This window comes from Larus michahellis, chromosome 1 (genome assembly GCF_964199755.1).
Source record: "Larus michahellis chromosome 1, bLarMic1.1, whole genome shotgun sequence".
Lineage (NCBI taxonomy): Eukaryota > Metazoa > Chordata > Aves > Charadriiformes > Laridae > Larus > Larus michahellis.
The window spans coordinates 2,846,286-2,868,631 of record NC_133896.1 but is presented as its reverse complement, the minus strand read 5'-3'; the positions used below and the strand labels follow the sequence as shown (position 1 = coordinate 2,868,631).

The 22,346-nt window shown below is 42.6% G+C and overlaps 1 protein-coding gene across 2 annotated transcripts in view; it reads left to right on the top strand.

The window, feature by feature from the left end:
* The window catches only part of EXOC4 (exocyst complex component 4), a 431,048-nt gene that overhangs the window by 3,615 nt on the left and 405,087 nt on the right, over nucleotides 1-22,346 (top strand). For both annotated transcript variants that reach the window (XM_074573187.1, XM_074573188.1), the window contains exon 2: nucleotides 19,784-19,973. In XM_074573187.1, coding sequence (XP_074429288.1) covers nucleotides 19,784-19,973 — 190 coding nt within the window. The remainder of the gene's footprint in view (nucleotides 1-19,783; nucleotides 19,974-22,346) is intronic.

Below are 22,346 nucleotides of genomic sequence, written 5' to 3'. Positions count from 1 at the left end.
AAATAAAATCTTGGTGTTTGAGCTGAACCAGGATCTGTTGGGCGATGACAACCCTGCTAAGGTTGTCTGGCTCAGAGGGGTGGTTTCTGGCTCCCAAGCCATGTGGTGCAGCTGTCCCATGTCCACACTGCTCCATAGCCCCAACTTGAGCAGATTGGCCGTGTCCACATATCAAACCATCCAGCTTGGGTCTCCTCTTGGGATCCTGGTCGTATCTCGTTGGTTCCAAAACCTCTGCATATCTATGAACAGCAGTTCAGATGCTTTACCAACATCAAACCTGTCTTGCAGCCCGCAGGCAGGATGTTTTATAGTGTTGCAGTTTTATTTCCTGCCCAGCATTACAGGAGCCATGAGGCCACCAGCCCTCCTGAGATGTTAAAACCTATGTTTGGTGGATGGAGCAGTACCTGGTGCCTTGTCTATCCTGCCTGCAGGAATGCTGTCAGGAGTGAAGGATGTACAGCACTGCCCCAGGACAGGACTCAAGTATTTGAAAAGGGCCAGGAGCTACTGGTAGAGCTGAGTTTTGAGGCAATGTGGTCATACCCTCAGCAGTGCTGCTGCTGGGTTACACTGGGTTCTTGGGCACAGTTTCCCTCTTGTTTCTCCTAAAGGAGAAATAGAGGTTTTGTTCATAACAATAAATCTTTTAGAAGTAAAGAGTGTTTGGGAAGCTTAATGAATGTTTGCAAAGTCTGCTATTAACATCCATACCTTTGTTGTGGCTCAGGGGAGCCCTTCTTCTCCTTTTGCCTTTAGGGGATATGAGAGTATCTTCAATTTGCCCTTGTCCTCACATTGCTGAGAAGAAATGACCATTGTTTGCTACAAGAACACATAGCTCCTGGGATTTTGACTTTTAGAGTAGGATATTGGATATCAGGGCTTTACAGCTTCTGTCCCCTGCTTCTGCTGGATGGTCAAAAGCTCAGTGCTTGCTCTCATGCCTCAGTGCATCCACTTTAAAAACACGCTAATTCCTTCACATATGAGAAAGGTCCTTCAAGTCCCTTAAATAAAAGGTACTTTGTAAGGTCAAAATGTTGTCACTGGAGACCAGGAGCTTTTGTTGTAGAAGTCTAATGCTGATCACAGGGGCTTTGGCAATGTCCTTTCAAAAAACAGTGCAGAGAATGGAGAAAATTCTGCTCACCTGCTGGAGGAGAACCTGGGGAATATTTTTTTTTTATCTTTCAGAGGACAAACACGTGTATGTATATTGATTTTTCTTAACCTTTTGTTTTGTTGGTAGCTGGTTGAAGCAGCTTTTGTTCTTGGAAACAAGCAACCTGGCATTTAGCAAATGCTATTTTTTTGAGAGATCTTGTCAGATTTTTAATTGGTGAATTTGTCTGCCTTTTATTTATTGTTAGGTGTTTTTCTTTCCAATTAAAGGTTGCTATTTTTTAAAACTGGCCTTTAATAGCTGCTTTAATTGGGAGAAAACAAACTTTAGCAGTGACTCCATAAGACCTTATTGAAATCTTTGTGCTAAACTTTCACACAGGCAAACACATACGACAGATGTCAGGGAGAACTAAAAGTGAGGCAAGATATAGTGCATTTCCTACTTTCATGTCTGCAGAAGCTGAAATTACAGTCAAAAAACCCTTGAACATATTTTATTTTCAACAAGTGGAATTCTTTTTAATGCTTTTTGGCCTTTATTTTCATTACGTTTGCAAGTGAACTTTGTTAAATGGAGTCTTACTAATGACCTGGCATTTGGTCTTCTCTTTCTGTCTAAAGCGATAGAACTGATATCCCAGTTTGTGATGTAGAGTGAGAAAGACAGATGTATAGCTGTTGCCCTTGCTGTTACATTTGGGAAATAGCTGCTACAAGAAATAAAGCCGAGTTATTCTGATCTGTATATACTGTAATGGTCTCTTAAAACCACTTTTATTGCTAATGGTGTTTTCCAGTGTTATAAAGGTAGCAGTTCTTCTACAAGACAAGTAGCTCAGAAATTCACCGAGAATAAATTGTATATGGCAGAGTGTGGTTTTAAACTATAAATTTTCCTGAAATGATCTTGAGGCACTTGTATATAATGTATGCATATTTGACAGGTGTTGGGTTGTAGCTTGATATGGATACTTACAGATCTTGATAGCAACAACAGGTAAGGGCGCATATGCGAAAGGACAACATGAGTGACCATTCCTTGTTGAAAGCTCAAGGTACTTTATTTTTCAGCTCTTATTTTAGCTTTACACAATGCACTGTGCAGAGTTAGGGTTTAGCCTACCCTTACAAAACTAGGAAGCAAAAATAGTTAATTTTGTTAATAATTGCTTACAAGTTCTGTGGTTTCAACTCTTTCGAAGACATTGCGTCCAACAGCTCTTCATTGCAGTGCAGTATCGAAACCTTCAGGTTAGTAATGAGTATTCCAGATCCTCTTGCTGATTCATGCAGGGCTGCTCTTATAATGTGGTGTGATTTCAGGGATGGGTTCATAGCACAAGGTGGCCAATGGCTCCTTCAATACTCAGTCTTTTAATCATCCAGGTGGCAGGGCTGAGTAGCATTGTCCTCCTCTTGCAGATTTGAAAATACTGATCTTTAGGACTCTGGGTTTCTCCTGGGAATGTGGTAATTCATGTAATAGCTGTGTTGGCTTTTTGGATCTGAAGTTAATTACAGGATCTCTCTATGTAACAACATAGAGAGTTGTTACCTGTGGTCTCCTGTACATGGAGAATAGCCCTGGACAGGTTCTCATACAGTGGAAGGGTATCTGGGTCACTCTGTTTACACCTGGCAGAGTAACTGGCATCTCATGGGTCTGTCTGCATTCCTTTTCCAAGATGGAAAATGGTGTGCAGCTGGTGTTGTTAGGGTTTTGCCTGTTGTGTGGGATTGTTTTTTCATCTTAATGTAATGCTGTTGGAGACATCTGAAGGAGTGTGACTTCTGTTGAAGTCATCATCTTAAATGACTGCAGTCCAGTCTTTGTTTCAGAAATCAGCTCATCACTAGCTATACCCGTATTTGTATTGGTGTGGTGAAATTTGATTATGGGTTGGTTAATTTTGCAAATATAAAGAATTCTCTGATGATATTTATTTAGATGGTTGTAGGCCGCTCAGCCTTTTCTCTGCAGCTACCGTGCATACATCTGCAAGTCCTCAATGATAAAAAGATTGTCAACTTCTGTTGAAAATGTTCTAACCAACTGTGTAAGCGGCATGAAAGATTAATGGAATGTAAGTAGAGGAGGAAAATGTTTTATAATGCTCTGTTTACTTTGTATGTTTAACAGCATTTTGAAGAGACTGGTTCTGCTGTTTCTTATAGCGGAGTGAGTTATTTCTTTGTTTGTGCAATGGAGATCTAGTTGTTTGGAGGCTGGGTACCTTGTATTCCCCTTGGTGAAGATGGAGTGTGCTGCTGGCCTCAGAATTTCACTTTTTTTTTTTTAAGGGGAAGATCCTTTATAGTTTTATAGTCAGTTTACAGTGATACCCCATTTCCCATTCCTATTGATTTGTATGGTGCAATTTTTGACTACCTGCTCTCCAGCACCTCATTGTTTCCATGAAGGGAGTAGTTAGTCCACTGCACATTTTGATTGTTTTCCTCAAATCCAGATTTTCATAGGAATGAAGAGCTAACCTGTGAAAATAATGAGAAAACATTCAACATGTTGCTGCTGAGTTAAAATATTAAATACCTTTTGGATTATTTTTTGTCTTCTTCTTCTGGCTGGCTTTGTTTCCTAAGGAACCAACTTCTACAATGGTTTAAATGAGACTCTGCAGAGGTTTCAAAACATGTATTATCAGATTATATGCTTTGAGGTTAAATAGTGCTGGAAGCTGTAGATCACCCCATTTGGGACTTGTCTTTAAGACAAGATTTTTCAATTATAAAATTCAAATAAGTCCATTTAGTTTAATGAACCTCTGGAAGTTTATAAAGCGGTATAGACAGTGTGCTGCAGTACAGTTGTTCTTGTCCCAGGGGCCTTTAAAAAACTTTTTCATCGTGCCCTTTTGAAATCCAGCCTCTTGTAAGATCTTGCAGGCTGGCATGCAAACCGTGGCAGTCAGGAGGAAGAATCATGGAATGGTTTCGGTTGGAAAGGATCTTAAAGATTATCTAGTTGCAACCCCCCTGCCATGGGCAGGGTCACCTCCCACTAGACCTGGTTGCTCAAAGCCCTATCCAGCCAGGCCTTATACACTTCCAGGGAGGAAAAGGTACTAACAAATCAGTACATCTGTGCAGTCAACGCTTGGTCCTCCCAACAACTTGCATTCAAACTCACTGCTGCAATTCCTGTGATAACTTGCAACTAACGGGAGTGAGTAACTAACTGGTTACTTCTGGACAGCTGAGATGTGGAAAGATGCTCGCTCTCATCTGGGTTATTTCGTTCCCTTTCCCTTGCATCCTGCCCTCTTCTCTTTTATTCACCTGCCGTTGTTTCTCGTCTCTTAGATTTCCTGCCACACAGAGCTTGTGCTGTCGGTCTGTGTCTGAGCGGGCTCTCGCACTGGCCTGCGGGCGTTAGTGCACTATAAATGTCTGGTAATGATCACAACGGTTTAAACTGAAATGGGAAAGCAACTACTGTAATTGGTGTGTGGCCACAGTCATCAGCAAGAAGTGCCTTATGAAAAGTAACTAGATTCTAATGGGTTTCTTTTTACTCTGCTTTTTTATTTTCCTTTCTAATACTGGAGTCTGCTTGGCACATTGCAGCTATTTCCTGCAGAGAGGAGACTGGTCTTTCTAGACATCCACAGTGCTCTGCTTAAATGATTATTTGTTGCTTCTAGCAACTGCTTTGTTCATTGAACTCCACAAATCCTTTGTTGGTCAAAAATTGTCCGTGTTGGCTAAGGCCATGCGTTGCTTTCTTCTGTACCTTACAGAGGCTTGTGTATTCTGGTTTGGGCTTTAGGTCCTTGGTATGGTGTGAAATGGAACACAAAGAAATAACCCCTCCTTCTATAATTTTCCTTCATGAAGGGTAATTTTGGTAATTTTACTAACTTAATCTGTACTATTAATTTTATTGTCCAGAGTGAAGCAAGTATATGGGATTTGTTGTGAAATGTATTCAGGAGCGTTTTTATAATATTGATATGTAATACCTACCCAGCACTTTTTATCTACAGGCTGCAAAGATGGACAGTAAGAATTATTGTTTAACTGTTATCCAAACTGTAAAACATTGAAAACCTCACCCAGTTTCTTTGGAAGGGATGGATCATGATGTATCCCTTAAACTTTGGATTTTGCCCAAGGTTGCAGTGTGTACTTAAGAAGCTGCTTCTGTTGAACAGATTTCTGGCATTGTTTTTCCTGGAGAAAAAGGTTATAACAGAAGTGAGTCCCGTAAGTTGGCCATGCTTCTAAATGTAGCCTTAGCTTTCACCAAGAGGAGCTTTAAGCCAAGCCGTGTTGTGTGGAGTCGATACCACAAGCTGTCTGTATTATCGTAGCTTCAAAGGTGTTCTAAAGCGAGGAACCGGGAGGCTTAACAAGGCGTACGATACGGTGCAGAGCAACCTGGAAACAGGTGGTAGAAAGTTCACTGTGAATTGCTGCTAAAGTTGGAGCTTTGTTTGATCCCCCTGTGATTCAGTGTTGCATTCAGTTGCACCTCCCGAAAATGGTCATTTTCCTGATCAGATGAGAAATATTTAAGTTTGATCGGCTTGCCTTTTTTTGTGTGTGTTGGTGTTTCCCACTGTCTTTAATGAGTGTTTTTGTTTGAATAAGCAATGCTGAGTGAAGGCAAGTGAATGGCATGCTTAAAGAAACCTGATCCAGAAGTAACAGAAGATTCTTCCTGGATTTCCAAGCTGCACCTGTGCATCATGTAATACTCTTTCCTGCCATTAACTACAAATATTTGCATATGTCTGCTCTGATAATTTTGGAGCAGAGGAAGAGGGACATGCTGATGCTGAACACCTACAGCAATGGGCAGAAGCAGCAGGGACCGAATGGTCCTCTCCTGCAAAATGAGCCCGTACCTCCTCGCAAGAATTGTCTGGTGTGTTCCAGGTGCTAACTTAGCATGAATTTTCTAAAACATGTATTTGTGTTTTGGACACAGTATCTGTTCTTTCGCTTTTGTTTAATAAAAAAAAAAAATCCAGAGAAACATAATGGCCACATACTGTTACTACAGCGTTCTTCCTGTGAGGCGAATTCTCTAGTCAAGAAATTGATAATTAAGACTCCGTTTACTATCCATAGCCTAGCAGTAATCATACTTAACAGGGCTGGCCTTAGGGTAGGTAAAATAGGCAGGCAGTTTTCTACCCAACTTAGCTGGAGGCATCAGAAAAAGTGAAATTGCAGAAATGAAACATTTATTATTCATTAACGTTAACAGTTTTCTCTTAAAATTGACACTTAATCTAATTTTCTTGGCGTTTTATTGGGCAGGTACGAAGCTATCAGTGGGCTGGCACAAGAAATTACTCATCTGCCCTGGAAAACAGACTAAAGCCCTTGATAATACAGACTGTGTGGGGGAATACAAGACTTGCCAGTGTAAACAGAAATTCTTGTTGAGTCTGAAATCTGATTCTTGCTGGAGCTGTTGAGGTTGGTGCCTGTAAATGGTGGTCTTAAAGTTTAATGTTAATTTCTTTTTGCTGCAGAGCAAAGTATGGGGGTAGGGAGGCAGGGAGGCGACTAAATACAGGATTTGGTAGAAAAACACACTCTAGGGAAGGAAATGCGGTGGCAGGATAGTAGAGGAAGCAGGAATGATGTGGATTGCACGCTGAATTCAGGTTGGGAAGACCGAGAGCTCACGTGTGCTCTAAGGGCATTCAGCACGTAGCAAAACAAAAAGGGGTTGAACTGTGGGCATTTGGAGCTGAGAAATTCATGGATTTGTCTCTGACTGATGTATTTTTGTTATTGGCCCTTGTAGAATACAAGAGAGGGGGAAAATAAAGTGGAGTTGCTTCTCTGCTTCAGACTGAGGTGCCGTAGTAGGATGGCATATGCTAAAACTAAGCCTTTGCTGTCAAGCAGGGAAATAAACTTGGAAATGCAGATGGAGGAGACTTGTTCGTTCACGCGTCCATTTGAGAAGAAGGTGAATGGATTTCTTTAGGCACCCAAATATTTCCACCTTTGCTGTCCGTGTCTCTGTGCATGAACAAAATCCATAGTCCCCTTGAAGGTTTGTGGTCCAGCAGCACGTACTGCTGGCCTGAGCTCTTTGGCAACTGTGGCCGCAAAGGCTTTTCCTACCCACTGTTGCAGGATGCCTGAAAAAACCATTTCTTAGTAACTGCCCTCGTGGCTATTCTCAGTTTGCACTAAGCTTGTTGATATGGGGGCTGAGCATTTCTTTCACATCAAAGCTTATTTTGTAGTAGTTTGTTGGTGCAGATAAGCTGTGCACGTTTGTGGGAACATGAGCGTTACGTGGAATAAAGATTAATCTGTGTGTGGTGTGCTTTCTGTGGCGCTGGGAGCTGGGATGTTAAATCTTGTTTTGGGGCTGGAGTGCATTTGAAGCTCAAAAATAGCATGTTAGGAAGGGAGGTGAATTGTTTCGTAGTTTTGCAGCTGATCATCTCTGTACAGCATTTCTGTACCCCTGTAGTTATCTGTTGTGCCACATGATGGGTAGTACAATGGTGTTTGTTTTCTTCTGCTGCTGAATAGCTTAGTAAACATTGCGTTCTTTCACTTCGCAACAATGAAAGAAATTTATTAGCTTGTGAAGAAATTATGGCTTGTTTTCTGTCCTTTTACATCATCTGCCTGGTTTTTTTTTTTGTGTTGTTTGGATGCTGGAGGGTCTGCCTTTTTTTATCTTTTTTTCCTTTTTTTTCCCTTCCCTTCCTCCCCAAATTAACGCATTACACTGTAGGAGTAAATTTACAGAGGAGATGAGATTGTGTGGTAGTTCTGCAGTGCAGGCACCTGCGGATCTTGGATAGGTCTATGAAAAACATTGATTCGTCAAAACGCAAAGTAATAGCCAACACTAAGTCTGTGGTGTGAGAATATCTTGTTATAGAGCGTATGGAGTCTGCTAGTGTTGGTTGTTGCTGGGACCAGATTAATTACATTGGTTTTTAGAGGAAAGTTTCTTTTATCCCTACTTAATGTGTTTTCAAAGCACCGTATATATTTACTATGGCATATAGTAGCTATAGTCTGTAGCATTTTCTGTGTTATAAAAATGAGCCATTGTGTGACTTTCTCAAAGCTCCTTAGTGTTTTAGTGAGAGAAGCATTTCATTTTGCAGCTCAGAGGAAAATGCTGAGACTCTGAGGTCCGTGGAGAGAAAAAAGTTTTAAAGACTCAAGTGGGTTTTGCAACTGCTTCTAAATACCATGTTGAGCATCGATAGGTGAGCATCCATAAATCAGAAACCTTGCCTCCCAGTGTTTTGAATTACTCTTTAGCTTTTGATGGCTACAGTCTGAACTGCTGTAAAGCAAGAGGTGAGGGTAGATTCAAACATACTTTTAGGTCTCGGTTGTTCCGACATGTCTGAGACACTTTGTTCCTTCATCTGCGGTGCTGAGGAAGGAGGACTCTGCTGGAGCTGTGGAGTTCATTTGGTTTTCTAGAAAGGTACAGCCTCTTGCAGAAATGGAAGAGATGGCAATTATATTTGATCAATATGAATACATTTTCTTAAGTATTTATCTTTGGAAACGAGATATTCCCGTCTTTGTGAACTGTCGTAGCAAGCAGTTTAAGGCTTTAGGCATCTGGCAGAATGACAGTGCTTCAGAACTCCCGGAAAAGTCTTTCCACCTACACATACTAGTTGGATGCTTGAAATCGGAGATGAAGAATGCTTGTGATCTACAGATCAAATTCTACCAAAATGAATAGGCCCAATGGATGACTTTAATAATCTAATTTGCTGACCTTAGGGGAGTCAGCTAGGTTCAGGGGTCTTTATTGTATGAAATATGTTTTACATCCCATGATAAAAACATTTCAGGATTGTGTCTGATCATCTTCTCTATCCTATCTTCTGTATGTGGAGGTGACTCCAGTGAATGAAGCATTTTCCATTTGTATAATCTGTGTTTTTAACTATGTAAAATCAAAAGTCAATGAGATTTGGCTCAATGAATTTCTGTTTTACTGTAGCATAAAAATGTCTCTTTTAACAGACTAACATCGAGTTGGAATTATTCTAATCCTGTTGAGCTCTTGCTAATGAGACAGGCATATGCAGCCATCCAGCTGCCAAGTACAAATTACAGGTATCTTACAGGGGCGGCGGATTCTCATTTAGAAAAATGAAAATGAAAAAACAAGTGAACTGATCAGGGAACCCTACTGGAGATCCCCACTGAGTTCATAACCTGCACGTACTCAGTTTCTAAATTGACACTTCTTCTGTTTATCATATGTTTTGAATACTTTTGCTTTTCAGGGAGTTCTAAAAAGCTAATGTATATTTATCATTGTTTCATAATTCTGCCCTGTTTTGTAATTCCCCCTTCAAAGTTCTTTCTGCAAAGTTCTTTTCCCAAACAATTTTGATCCTTTCTATTTGGCAAACAGTGTGTTGACTTTTCTTCTTCCTTGCCACACATTTTAATAGAACTGAAACAAGCAAAGATGCCCTTGGCTTACTTTTCTGCAGTGTTAGCAGGAACGTATATAATCTCAAGAATATTAAGTATTCCTTGCTTTGTGCAGAGCAAGAAAAAGAAATGGCTCCTGTACCAGGGGGCTTAGGTAGGAGAGTCAGGTGTACAAGGTAATGTTTCAGATTCAAAGTGAAATCGCTCCTTTTTGTAGTTACAGATGCTGCTAGACTTCCAGGATTTAATGTTATGTTTTTGAAGGAGTAAAATACATGGTAATGAATTACTGGAGAAGGGGGTGAGTTAGTTTTGCTTTAAGTAGGTAAACTGAGGGCTCATCTGATTGATGCAGTGACTTGAGAAGAACACGAGCAGAAGGGTCTTACTGGTGGCTGTATGCAGTTTAAGTGCTCATACTGCTTTTGAATATGTTGCGGAAACTTATATGTTACAGCCATGGTGGACAAAAATGTAAATTATTACCTGGGAAAAGGTTTAATATGATTTAAAAAAAAAAACCATCCAGAAGAGGCATTCTCAGTTTTATAGCACACTTGTTTCTGACATATTGGCTTGAAACAGCTTCACTTCCTCTTATTTATATAATGCTATCCACCTCCATTAAAGCGTAGGTTTGCTTTTCTCTAACTGCTCTTTGATGGTTCTTCAGTTCATGGTTGTGGGATGGATCACGCATGCACTTCTCTTCTGTTCTCCAGCCATTAATCCAGACTCCCATATCCAGACTGGAAATAACCAAGTCCTAAAAGCAAAACTTCATGCTTCTGAATCTTTCTGGTCTTTCAGTAAAATAAGTGAAAAGCAGTCTCTGATGTTGGTTTACTCCATTTGGATCTTGGGCTGTGATTCAAACTTTTATCCTATCCATAAAGAAATAACCTACAGGTATTTAAGGCAAACTCATGTGTGTGGAGAGGAAAAAAACCTGTTTGGCTTATTCTTTGTTGTTGTGTAGAATTATTTATCCCTTTTGGCGTAGTAAGTGGTCCCTTTAATGTTTTAAACTAGAGCAGACTAAAAGGCTGTAAATATAGGTAAATTTTTCTGGTCAAAATGATAAGTATGATATTTTTAGTGATGCTTGTTTCTACAATATTTTCCCAAAACAGGTAATTAAAGAAAACGAGAGGTTCCCAATACAGGTATTAATGCTGGGAAGATTTCCCAGCTGGTACATCCAACAAAGCCAGCTGGAAATCTTGACATGTGGCAGTTGACTGAGCCTGAAACTTCCATTGAGTTCAAGTCTTTCAGGTCAGGATCACAGGATGGAAAAATATTTAACAGTGCATTAATACCGTCTTGTCCCTGATGAGCACATCCCTGGGATGTATAAAGCAGCGTTTCACCAGAGTCCGTAACTCTTCCCTTCGCCCCCCTGCTGCTGTCTGACAGCACAGTGGCTTTACCTGGAACTGTGTGAGAAAGGGTCATGATTGTCTTGCCTCCTTGCAGGTTGGGATGGTGAAATGTCCTGGCAGGGTGAAGGGAAGGCCCCGTGTTGGCGCTTACTTTGCGTGTGTTAGTGTGTGCATGTGCAGGAGTTGAGTAACATCACCTCCAGCACCTCCAAAACATTACTCAGCTTTATGTGGTCTAAATTACTGGAGTCTTCCAGAGGATAAGACCAAAGAAATGCTCTATTGAGGCAGATCAATGGTTCTTCCAGCCTGATAGATCGTCTCCAACAGTGGTAATGCCAAATATTAGAGAGATGATGCAGGCCTGGCCACTTGTTGGTGTCCAGTGCCTCTGTATTTCCCTAATGTCCACAGTTGTTGAGGTAGAGGTGTTGGGGAATGCATTCCAGCTAGTTTCTGTCAGTATTTGTTTTGACCTGTTGTCTATGAGTACATTTAAGTCCTTTCTTTTTTTTTTTTTTTGTTGAACATGCTGATGTGCTGAGGCTCAAATCCTTCAGCACAGTTCAGGAGTTCACTACCTAAAGTGTAAGTGTGCTTTATCCTTTTTTAAACTGATCTCCTGTTAGTTTCAACCAGTGCTACTAGTTCTAGTAGTGCATGATACAGTGAAAAACTGTTTTGTGTTTACGCTATTCATCTCCTTTCTGACTCCTGCAGACATCAGTCATCTCCTTTCAGCCTTTTCTTTTCCAAACTGAAGAGTCTTGACCTTAGCATCTCCGCAGAGAACAGCGGCTTCATCCTCTCTGTTGTTTTAGTTGCCCCTCCAAGGGCAACAAAAGAGAGAAGAGACCACAACAGTACATATTGTTCCAAGTATGGGCATAGTAAGATTTTATACAGCAGCAGAGTGATTCCTTTGTCTTGCTCTCATCTTGTCACGTTCTGGGCTACTGCTGTGTATTAAGATCATTTTTCAGATAAGTGTAAGTGCAGAAAAAGGCTTAATTGGCAACTGTGTTCTCAGCATGTGCTGCTGAAGTTCCTGAAGTCAGGTTGGATGGACTGGAGCTTTGAGACCTCTGTATTCCTGTTACACTTCTTTCTAATATGGATTGGCAATATTTTCATGCTACTACTATTACATACTACTACTGATGCACACAAGTCTATGGGACCGGATGGGTTACATCCAAGAGTGCAGAAAGAGTTGGCAGACGTGCTCGCCAAGCCACTTGCCATCATTTACCTGAAGTCACGGCTAACTGAGGAGGTCCCAATGGACTGCAGGGTAGCAAATGTAGCGCCCATCCACAAAGAAGGCAGAAAGGAGGATCCAGGAAACTATAGACCTGTCAGTCTGACCTCGGGAGCAGGGAAGGTCATGGAGCAGATCATCTTGAGTGCCATTACAAGTCATATAATGGACAAGCAGGGGATCAGGCCTAGTCAGCATGGGTTTATGAAAGGCAGGTCCTGCCTGATGAACCTGATCTCCTTCTATGACAAGATGACCTGATTATTGGACGAGGGAATGGCTGTGGGTATTGTCTACCTAGACTTTCGAAAAGCATTTTACACTGTCTCCCATAGAATTCTCATGGAAAAACTGTCTGCTCAAGGCCTGGATGAGCACACGATCTGCTGGATCAAGCACTGGCTGGATGGGCGGTCCCAAAGAGCGGTGGTCAATGGAGTTAAATCCAGCTGGCGGCCGGTCACAAGTGGTGTCCCTCAGGGCTCAGTGTTGGGACCATTTCTGTTTAATGTCTTTATTGATGACCTTGATAAGGACATAGAGTGTATCATCAGCAAGTTTGCAGATGACACGAAGCTAAGCGGGAGTGTTGATCTGCATGAGGATAGGGAGGCTCTACAGAGAGACTTGGATAGATTGGACCGAGGGGCCAACACTAATGGAATGTGCTTCAACAAGGCCAAGTGCCGGGTCCTGCACTTGGGCCACAACAACCCCATGCGTCGCTACAGGCTTGGGGCAGTGTGGCTGGAGAGCTGCCTGGCAGAAAAGGACCTGGGGGTTCTAATTGAGAAGGGGCTGAACACGAGCCAGCAGTGTGCCCAGGTGGCCAAGAGGGCCAATGCCATCCTGGCTTGTATTAGAAATAGTGTGACCAGCAGAAGGAGGGAGGTGACTGTCCCCCTGTACTCAGCACTGGTGAGGCCACACCTTGAGTATTGTGTCCAGTTTTGGGCACCTCAACACGAGAGAGATGTCGAGGTGCTGGAGCGAGTGCAGAGGAGGGCAACGAAGCTGGTGAAGGGCCTGGAGAATAAATCTTATGAGGAGCGATTGAAGGAGCTGGGACTGTTTAGTTTGAGGAAGAGGAGGCTGACGGGAGACCTCATCACTCTCTGCAACTACTTGGAAGGACACTGTAGAGAGGCTGGTGCTGGTCTCTTCTCACAGGTAATTAGCGATAGAACAAGAGGGAATGGCTTCAAGCTGCAACAGGGGAGGTTTAGGCTGGACATTAGGAAAAAAATCCTCACAGAAAGAGTGGTCAGACACTGGAATAGGCTGCCCAGGGAGGTGGTGGAGTCACCATCCCTGGATGTGTTTAAGACTCGTTTAGATGTGGTGTTAAGGGATATGGTGTAGGGGAGAACTCTGTAGAGTGGGGTTGATGGTTGGACTCGATGATCCCAAGGGTCTTTTCCAACCGAAATGATTTTGTGATTCTATGATTCCACTACTGGCTGTGTTGTGGGTTTAAAAGATGAGGTCTTTGGAGTTTAGACTGTGTGAGAAGGTGTGTAGCGCTCACCCGGATGGAATGGTTTTCCACCCCTTAAACCATCTTGATTCTGCTGAAGGTGGCAGCAAATATTTTGTTATTTGTCTGCTTAGATATATAACATACGACAACTAGAAGTGATACTTTTAGTTAGACGTTGTCATTGTATTGTTTCAATAGGAATAAGCTTGTGGTATTTCACAAAGTCTTCTGATTTCCAGCTATGCTATCTTTGTTCTTCTTTTGACGGGTTTTGTGGTTTCTAAGATACAGGTCCTGCTGTGACCTCTCTCAGGCTTCATAAACATCTATGTTTTGGCTGCACAAATGTCAAGTGGTTTTAGCAAAAAATATTTTTCCTATAGAGGGCAAGGTTAAACTCAGTTACAAGGACGAAAACAACTGGGCACCACGATTTGAATCTGCTTTAAAAATATGGATGTGACAAAGTTGTTAGGAAGCTTAAGTTGGGGAGGAATTTGCTGGAGCGTTCGAAAATGCTTGTGACATCCTCTGAGGTTACAGTGGTGTAGTCTTAGCCTTGGAGAAACAAACTGCTGGCATTGCAGATGGATTCAGGCCTGTCCTGGTTTGAGGTAAAACAGAACCAGCTTTCTGTTCAGTAATTTTATTTCTTATCTAGGCCTCTTCTAACTCTTTGAAATTAACAGCATGTTATGTCTAAAACAGTTCATTCAGAGTGATAAGACAGTTTGTGCCAAGGAATGGTACGCAGTGAGGCTTCTGCTTATACTTATTGCTATGACAACCAAGGTCAGCTCATTTGGTTATTTGCCCCATTGGAGGGTTGGAAGCAGAAAAGCGTGGAGGTGTCCCACCTGTGGGGAGGAGCAGACAGGATAGGTGACCCAAAATTGACCAACAGGGGTATTCCATCCCATCTGCCCTGTGCTCAGTGTAAAAGCTGAGGGATCAAAGGGTTAACTCTCTTCCTTCAATGGCTGAGGTCTGAGGAGGACCCTGTCTATTCATCTGCCTTTGATCCCGATCCCTGTGTTCCTGACTGCAACTCTGGAACCCAGTTCCCACCCATCGCTGAGTCCAGCCTGGGACTTCCCCAGTGCCTGCCGGTGACGTCATCCTGGGAGCTTAATACGGTCTTGTATATGCTGTATCTATTTCATTATTTTCCATTTTATTATTAATATTTCATTAAAGTAGTTTAGTTTCTTCTAAACTTGTAAATCTCTTTCTCTTCTCCTCCTCTCTGTGCATGAGAAGCTGGGGCGAGGAGTATCTGTTGCCGGCTGTTGGCCAATTTGGCCATAACCACAACAAAGCCAAAGCTTGAACAGCTTTGGCAAATTGAGAATTTTGCAATTGAATTTTGTTAATTAAAACTAAAAACTTTTCTAGTCTGTGGTATAGGCCAATTTGGTTCTGCCTCTGCATTGTCTGTAGCAATCCACGATTCTCCTGCAATCTATAATGCAGGTTAGAGAGAATCGATGTTTTCATTAACTACTGAGACAAGCAATACTGTTCAGCTTCAAACTCTAACAATATGTCAATTCCCCAAAAGGATATACATTTGTGTCTGGTGTAACCAGCTGAAGAACATTCTTCTAGCAAAAATAAGCAGTTTTTCACAAAGAAAGCGGATTCGTCTGCAAGAGCTCTTAATGGAGGATGGTTTACTACCAAACACATTCTTGCACATGCTTTCTATTCACCTATTATAGCGTGAACCCAAACTTCACTGTGTCTCACAAGGACTGTATGTTTAATATTGTTGCATTATCTGTATGCTTAACTTTGTTTTCTAGCACATCTTCATCCATTACTTTGTCTGAAGTGTTTTACATGACCTCCCTAACAGCGTTGGAGTATTCCAGTAGTACTTAGTGCACGTAATCGCAGCTCGCTGCTTTGAGCAACCAGTGCTGTGCATTCCCGAGCTGAGAAAGAGAAACTGGGCCACAAGGACACGGATCTGCCTGCTCAGCCCATTCCACTGACATGCAGACAATGCTGACACTTACATCAGGAGTCTGTAGTAGCTATGAGCTGTGTGTAGCTCAAGCTCTAGTGTCAAGATGCAGTTTACAACGTGGGGAAGCTGTTAAGTGTGGTCAGAGATCTGCAGTAGGGGAGAGACTGTAACTCAATTTCCTAATTCCAGGATTATTTTCAAACCGTTGTGCTACTGTTCTTACTTCCCAGGTCCTTTTTAGAATCATAGTTAAAGATCATCTAATTCCAACCCCCTGCCATGGGCAGGGACACCTCCCACCAGCCCAGGTTGCTCCAAGCCCCGTCCAACCTGGCCTTGAACCCCTCCAGGGATGGGGCAGCCACAGCTTCTCTGGGCAACCTGGGCCAGGGGCTCACCACCCTCACAGCAAAGGATTTCTTCCTGAGATCTCATCCCAATCTCCCCTCTTTCAGTGTAAAACCCTTCCCCCTCGTCCCATGGCTCCCCTCCCTGAGCCAGAGTCCCTCCCCAGCTTTCCTGGAGCCCCTTTAGGGACTGGAAGGGGCTGGAAGGTCTCCCCACAGCTCTCTCAGCCTGTCCCCACAGCAGAGGGGCTCCAGCCCTCCCAGCATCTCCGGGGCCTCCTCTGGCCCTGCTCCAACAGCTCCGTGTCTCTCCTGTGCTGAGGCCCCAGCGCTGGAGGCAGCACTGCAGGGGGGTCTCCCCGAGCGGAGCAGAGGGGCAGAATCCCCCCCTCGCCCTGCTGCCCACGCTGCTGGGGATGCAGCCCAGGCTGCGGGGGGTTTCTGGGCTGCCAGTGCACGTTGCCGGCTTGTATTGAGCTTCTCATCCACCAACACCCCCAAGTCCTTCTCCTCAGGGCTGTTCTCAAGCCATTCTCTGTCCAGCCTGGATTTGTGCTTGGCATTGCCCTGACCCAGGGGCAGGACCCTGCACCGGGCCTTGTGGGTCATGAGGTTTGCACAGACCCACCTCTCCAGCGTGTCCAGGTCCCTCTGGATGGCATCCCTTCCCTCCAGCGTGTTGACTGCTCCTCAGCTTGGTGTTGTTGGCAAACTTGCAGAGGGTGCACTGAATCCTACTGTCCGTGCTGCCCACAAAGATGTTGAACAGCACTGGTCCCAGTACTGTCCCCTGAGGAACGCCACTTGTCACTGGTTTGCCACTTGGACATCAAGTTGACCACAACTCTTTGAGCGCAACCACCCAGCCAGTTCCTTATCCACCGACTGGTTCAGCTGTGAAACCCATGCCTCTCCAAGTTAGAGACCAGGATGTCATGTGGGACAGTGTCGAATGCTTGTGTGATATTGAAGTGTTTTTGCATGATATTAAAGTGCCTTGCATACAGTACAAATTAAGAAAAATGTATTTTTTTAGTGAAAAATGTGATTTAAGGCACAACTAAGAATGTTTGGGAGTAGAATATTAATGTAATAGCATTAGAAAGCAGTCCTGTTTCTGTAGCTGTCATGAAGCATGGAATTTGAAATGCTACAAGTAGATTTTAAGTGTTGGAAGAAACCACGCTGTCAGTGGAACAGTGGAGGCGGGGGAGTCCTCATCTCTGCGTCTCCTTTCTGCAAGAGGAGGGGAGCACCTGCATCCTCTGGGAAATGTATGGCTCTTGGTTTTTGGGAGCAGGGAGGACGATGTGAGGCACCCACTGGTAGTCTGAGGCATCGCGAAAGAAAGAGGGTCTCTTCTCATTTCCCTGTGGTGTCTCTTACGGCCTTCTGCCATCTGAAAGTGAAAAGGAGCGTTAAACCCATGTAAAATAAAATACATCACTTGGGTACATTGTCTTCTTTTAGGGTGTTGTAGGATATATTTTGGCTTCAATTCCTCTGGCCTCCTTGGTAGTTGAGTAGGACAAGTGTGCGTGTGCCCCTGTCCTCTCACGCCATGTTCCATATGGTACTACAGATTTCCTTGCTCACTTGAGTTTTCGTAGCTGCTCTTTCTGGGATCGTGGTCCCCTGTGAAATGGCTTTTTTTTTTTTCTTTTTAAAGATGGAGTCCTTGAGTAGGTGGTGCAGCCTGTTGTTTTGCTTTGAAGGGAAGAAAGAGTAGTGATCTGGAAGTTTTGGGTATGTCTCTCGACTTTTTGAGAGAGAGCGAGCATTTCTTGTATATTTAAGTTCGTTGTTTACATTTCTATGAGAAGAGCTTCTGCACTTGAGTTCCTACTACTGTCCTAGTGGTATTGAAGAATTCAGAAAAATCTGTTAAATACTAACCTTTTTTGTGTCCTGCTTGTTGTCATTGAGGATTCTCTTAAATAAACTACAGGGAAGTGGGTTTCTCTCCTTTGTTATTTTTTGATGATGTGCAAGCAGTTCTCGCTTACCTTCTAACTTGTACTGTGGAGGACAAATGACAGTTATGGCAAGGAAGGTTGATATTTTCTTTCTTAGTTGACAGCAGGAGATAGTGGTTTTAGTTTAACTGGACCTCATTGATTTAACAAATCCGAAGTGAAAGCCGCTATGGTAGCACAGAGCAGCAGCGGCGTTCAGCGGTGGGTTTTTTGTCTCCTTCCAACTATGTGACCTTCCCTACACAAATAGTTTAAGGCATCCAGAACAAAAACTCAAGAAGTTCTCTCTTACTCCTGGCGGTGTGTTTTTTTCACAGTCTTTTGGGTTGGAAACAATGGCTGTTCTAGTCTTTTACTATTCTTACCCTTTTTCAGTGTAGCATGCGTACCATCTTAAGATGGTGCCTCAGTTCAGAGGCCTGAACTTCTGTGACTTAAATGTGTTCATGCTTTACTGGTTGTATTTTTAAAGACATCTCACTTTCGGCGAGTAGGCGCTTCAGACTTCTTTGAAAGTTGTGATTGTTTCATGATGTTCAAGCATATGATCCAAAACAGTTCGCATGCAGTGATTTTTTTTTTTAATATCTTGTTGTTTATTTACTCATGCAAGCGGTTCAGAAATTGCCAGTAGGGCTACAGAATTCATCCCGGGTGGTTCTTAAGGTTGTGATATGTCAGCATTTAGGTCATAACTACTATAACTGATCTCTTTCACCACGAAGTATATGGCTTTCAGTGTCTATATTGCTGATTTAAAACAGAAACCTCCATGGACCACAGCTCCCCTTCCCAAGGATTAAAGAAAGAAGAAAATTCAGGATGACTTTTTTCAAAATCCAACTTTTTGAGTGCTACGTACTGTAGGATATAAGAATATTTTTTTTTTTCTGGTTGTTGCTGTCTTCTGGGTCTTTCTGGTAGTGTGACCGAGTCATTCCAGGGGCGGGCTTCTGGATCTGGTGCAGGATGGGTCTCAAGAGGGCGTGAGTGGGGTGAAGAAAGAGGGAGAAGGAGAAGATTGTATTGATTCTTGAGTAAATCTCAGAAATTGGGAGTGACGCCAAGAAACTTCTGTCTGTTGTGCCAGTTCCATTAGATTTTCAGCAGTTTTGTTGGAATCTCAAACTTCATTGACTTAAAAAAAAAAAAAAATTAAAATAAATAAAAAGCTTAGCAGACGATATAACTCAGAGGTTAAAATAAATGAGGGGTGGAAATAAGGGCCCATGACGCTTCTTCGCTGTACTGGTGTACATTTGAAAACAGATTGGCTGTTGGAAGGCACGGGTGGGCTTTTGTCAGATTTCTCTGTGTACTTGTGACAACCCTCATGGACTTTTTGCAGGTAAGTAGCAGTAACCGCAACCCTCCTAACAAATGCTTGCACCGGTCCCTGAGTCCAAAGTAGAATTTCTCCATTATGGTTCTTTGTAAGTAATAAATCAGGATATATTTCATCTGTTAAACTGTGCCCATATTAATGACTCTCTGGAAATATGACAACTAATAGATAACTTTCCCTTTTCATAAATCCAGTAGTGTAGTAAAAAAGCTCCAAAGCATCTGAAAATGGGGGAAGTAATAAACCACAATATTTATGTTTTTTTATTATTTTGGAGTACTTTGTTTCTACTGAACACCGGACAGACACCTTTACCAGAAATAAACTTCACTCAGTGAAATGTACAGACTAATAAGAGTGGCTGGTTTGTGGTAGGTAGTGCATTTTTTAGGTAAAGGCTAAAAAATTGTCCTGATAGATAATTTCAAAATATCCGTATTTTTGTAATCTTTTTGTCCTTAGGACTTTATCTACCAGCGATGATGTTGAGGACCGAGAGACTGAGAAAGGCCGCCTGGAAGAAGCTTATGAGAAATGTGACCGGGATTTGGATGAGCTCATTGTCCAGCACTACACCGAGCTCACCACTGCCATCCGCACGTACCAGAGCATCACCGAGCGCATCACCAACTCGCGCAACAAGATCAAACAGGTGAAGAATTAACTTTGCATGTATTTCTGTGTTTGCATCCACTTGATAGTGTGTACTCGGAGTACAAATCTGTGCAACTCCTCTTTTTCCTCTGTACTGTCCTTTTATTGGTAGTGTAATGTTGTAAGCTCCCATTTTAACCTTTTATTTCTGTCTTCCCTTTTCCTGCTACTTGTCGTCATTCTGAACTAAACTAAAAAATGAACGGAGAAAGCAGTGTTACCCGCTACTTCTGAACTAGGCCTGATTTTCAAGTCTCTCTGTGGCGTGGCTAGGAGCAAACAATCCGTTCCTAATACAGTGGTCGCAGGCTATGTCTTACTGCCAGCATGTTTTCCACAGAATCTCTCTGTTGTTTGAGAACACAAGTAATTAAAAAGCAAAACGAGAGGCGCATATGAAGTGCAAAGCTTTGCGGTGCCCCCTGTTCGTTTATTGTCTGGGCATGTTGCTATCAGGTTTTTGAAGTCTAAGGGCTGCTAAGCTAACACCTTTCCGTCTAATCTGTTCGTGTTTTGATATGTTGGCCTCCAACCACCTCCTAAATAGTTTGAGTGATTCATCAGCTTGCTTTTTGCTCCGAGAATATGAATGTTGGTGCTATTTCCAAACTTGGTTCTGTTGTGTGAATGTGCATGAACTCTGTGCCCCCGGATCTTTCTGTATTTTGAGTGCTCACACTTCAGTAGCGTGCCAGTAAATAACTCTGGCACTCTTTGTTGTGGACTTCTTCCATCTGCTCTCTCCCTGCAGTGAAAGATTAGTTCTTTGGACTCCTGTCCTATCTTTTGCTTCCTGTGTAGTTTGCTATAGCTAAACTCTGCAAACTAGGCACCAAATCTATTCCGTTTTGGGTCCCCGGCCCCCCCCCCCCCCCCCCCCGCCCCGGCTCTGTGGAGGTCTCATCTCAAAACCTTTCACAGCAATGCTTTAGGAGCAGTAGGCTTTTACCCTTCTGGGGCGATGCACTGACCCTTCTGGCTTCTAAAATTCATTTAGCATTTTCAAAGAAAATGAGACCCTTCTGATGCTTTCCAAGGGTAAGAGTTCATTCTAGGATTTATGTACCAAGCTCAGCACTTTGAAAGCAGAGATCAATTGCGGTAAATTTGAAATAAACTGTAGCCAGTGGCCTATTTTCACACAGTACGCTAAGCTTTGCAGAGGTCAAAACAAACATATGGGGGTGTGACCTTTTGGTCCTGCCTAAAAGAATGACTGTAAGGGTGAAGGACCTTTTGATATTTAAGTTTTCTTATTAGTCTTGGTCAATACGTATTGAAGTAGCTTTGACCTAATCTCATGGGAGGCTCCAGATCTGGTTTGTCATCAATCTGTATTACACTTTGAGACTTTCTTTTGATGTTCCCCTCTTGTGGAAGGTGGATGAACGCACGGGCATTTACTTGCATTAGGAGTAGTGGAAGTGAGAGTCCAGGTCCCTCTGAGTATCTACCTTTTTTAGTCAATTCTTCTATGAATTCCTGCTGGCAAAGTCTTGGTTTTGAATCTAGCTTTAGAGGCGTTGCCACTGTAAAACTGAATTATGAAGTAGAGACAATTGGGTCTACCAAAGGGAGGTTCTTTCTTAAAGGCTTGCTGTTCGCTCCTTTCCCTGCTCCCAAATGTAGATATAGTTGATCTTCTTTCTTGCAAGGACAGGAGTAGAAGAGTCTTGTGAGATTCCTTCTAGCCCCATGATTGTTTTGCTGACCTAATTTGGCTCTATGTAACAGCAGTCCACTGATGATGGTGTGCTCGGTCAGTGAAACATTTTAAATTAAGATATTGAACAGGGATTAAGTCTGAAATGAACTCTGAACGCATTTTAGTTTGCCTCTGCTTTTGCAGCAAGTTATGACATTCTTACATTAGCTTTTCTGTTGGCTTGAGGATTTTTCTATGTTACTCCTTTTCAGAAGGACGTTTCAGAATGCAATGTTACTGTATTGAAATCTTAGTCTCTTCGGACTCTGGATGGAGGCTGTTTTATGTAGCTATTATTATTTATCATTTGTCTGTATTTTTGTCCGTCTCTGCGTTTTGCATGTATTTTTGTAAAACTGCCTTTAGATGGACAAGGTAGGAGAGTGTGCAGCTGAAGTGGGATTACTGGCGTGCTTTGAAGGCTCATTATTTAAAAATAAATTGAAGGGCCTACTTCTGAGAGTCTCTCTTCATGTGTAATTCAGTGAGAGTTCAGCCTGAGAAAAGGTTGGACCCTAAGTATTCATAACTTATCGCAAAAACAAGAGTGGTGTGAAAGCAATGTGTGAAGCTGTGTTGTTAATTGCTTCCACATTTTAATATGTATTATTGATTTGCATTATGCAAGAAAAGCTAGGTTATACTGACCTTACCAGAGGATACTGG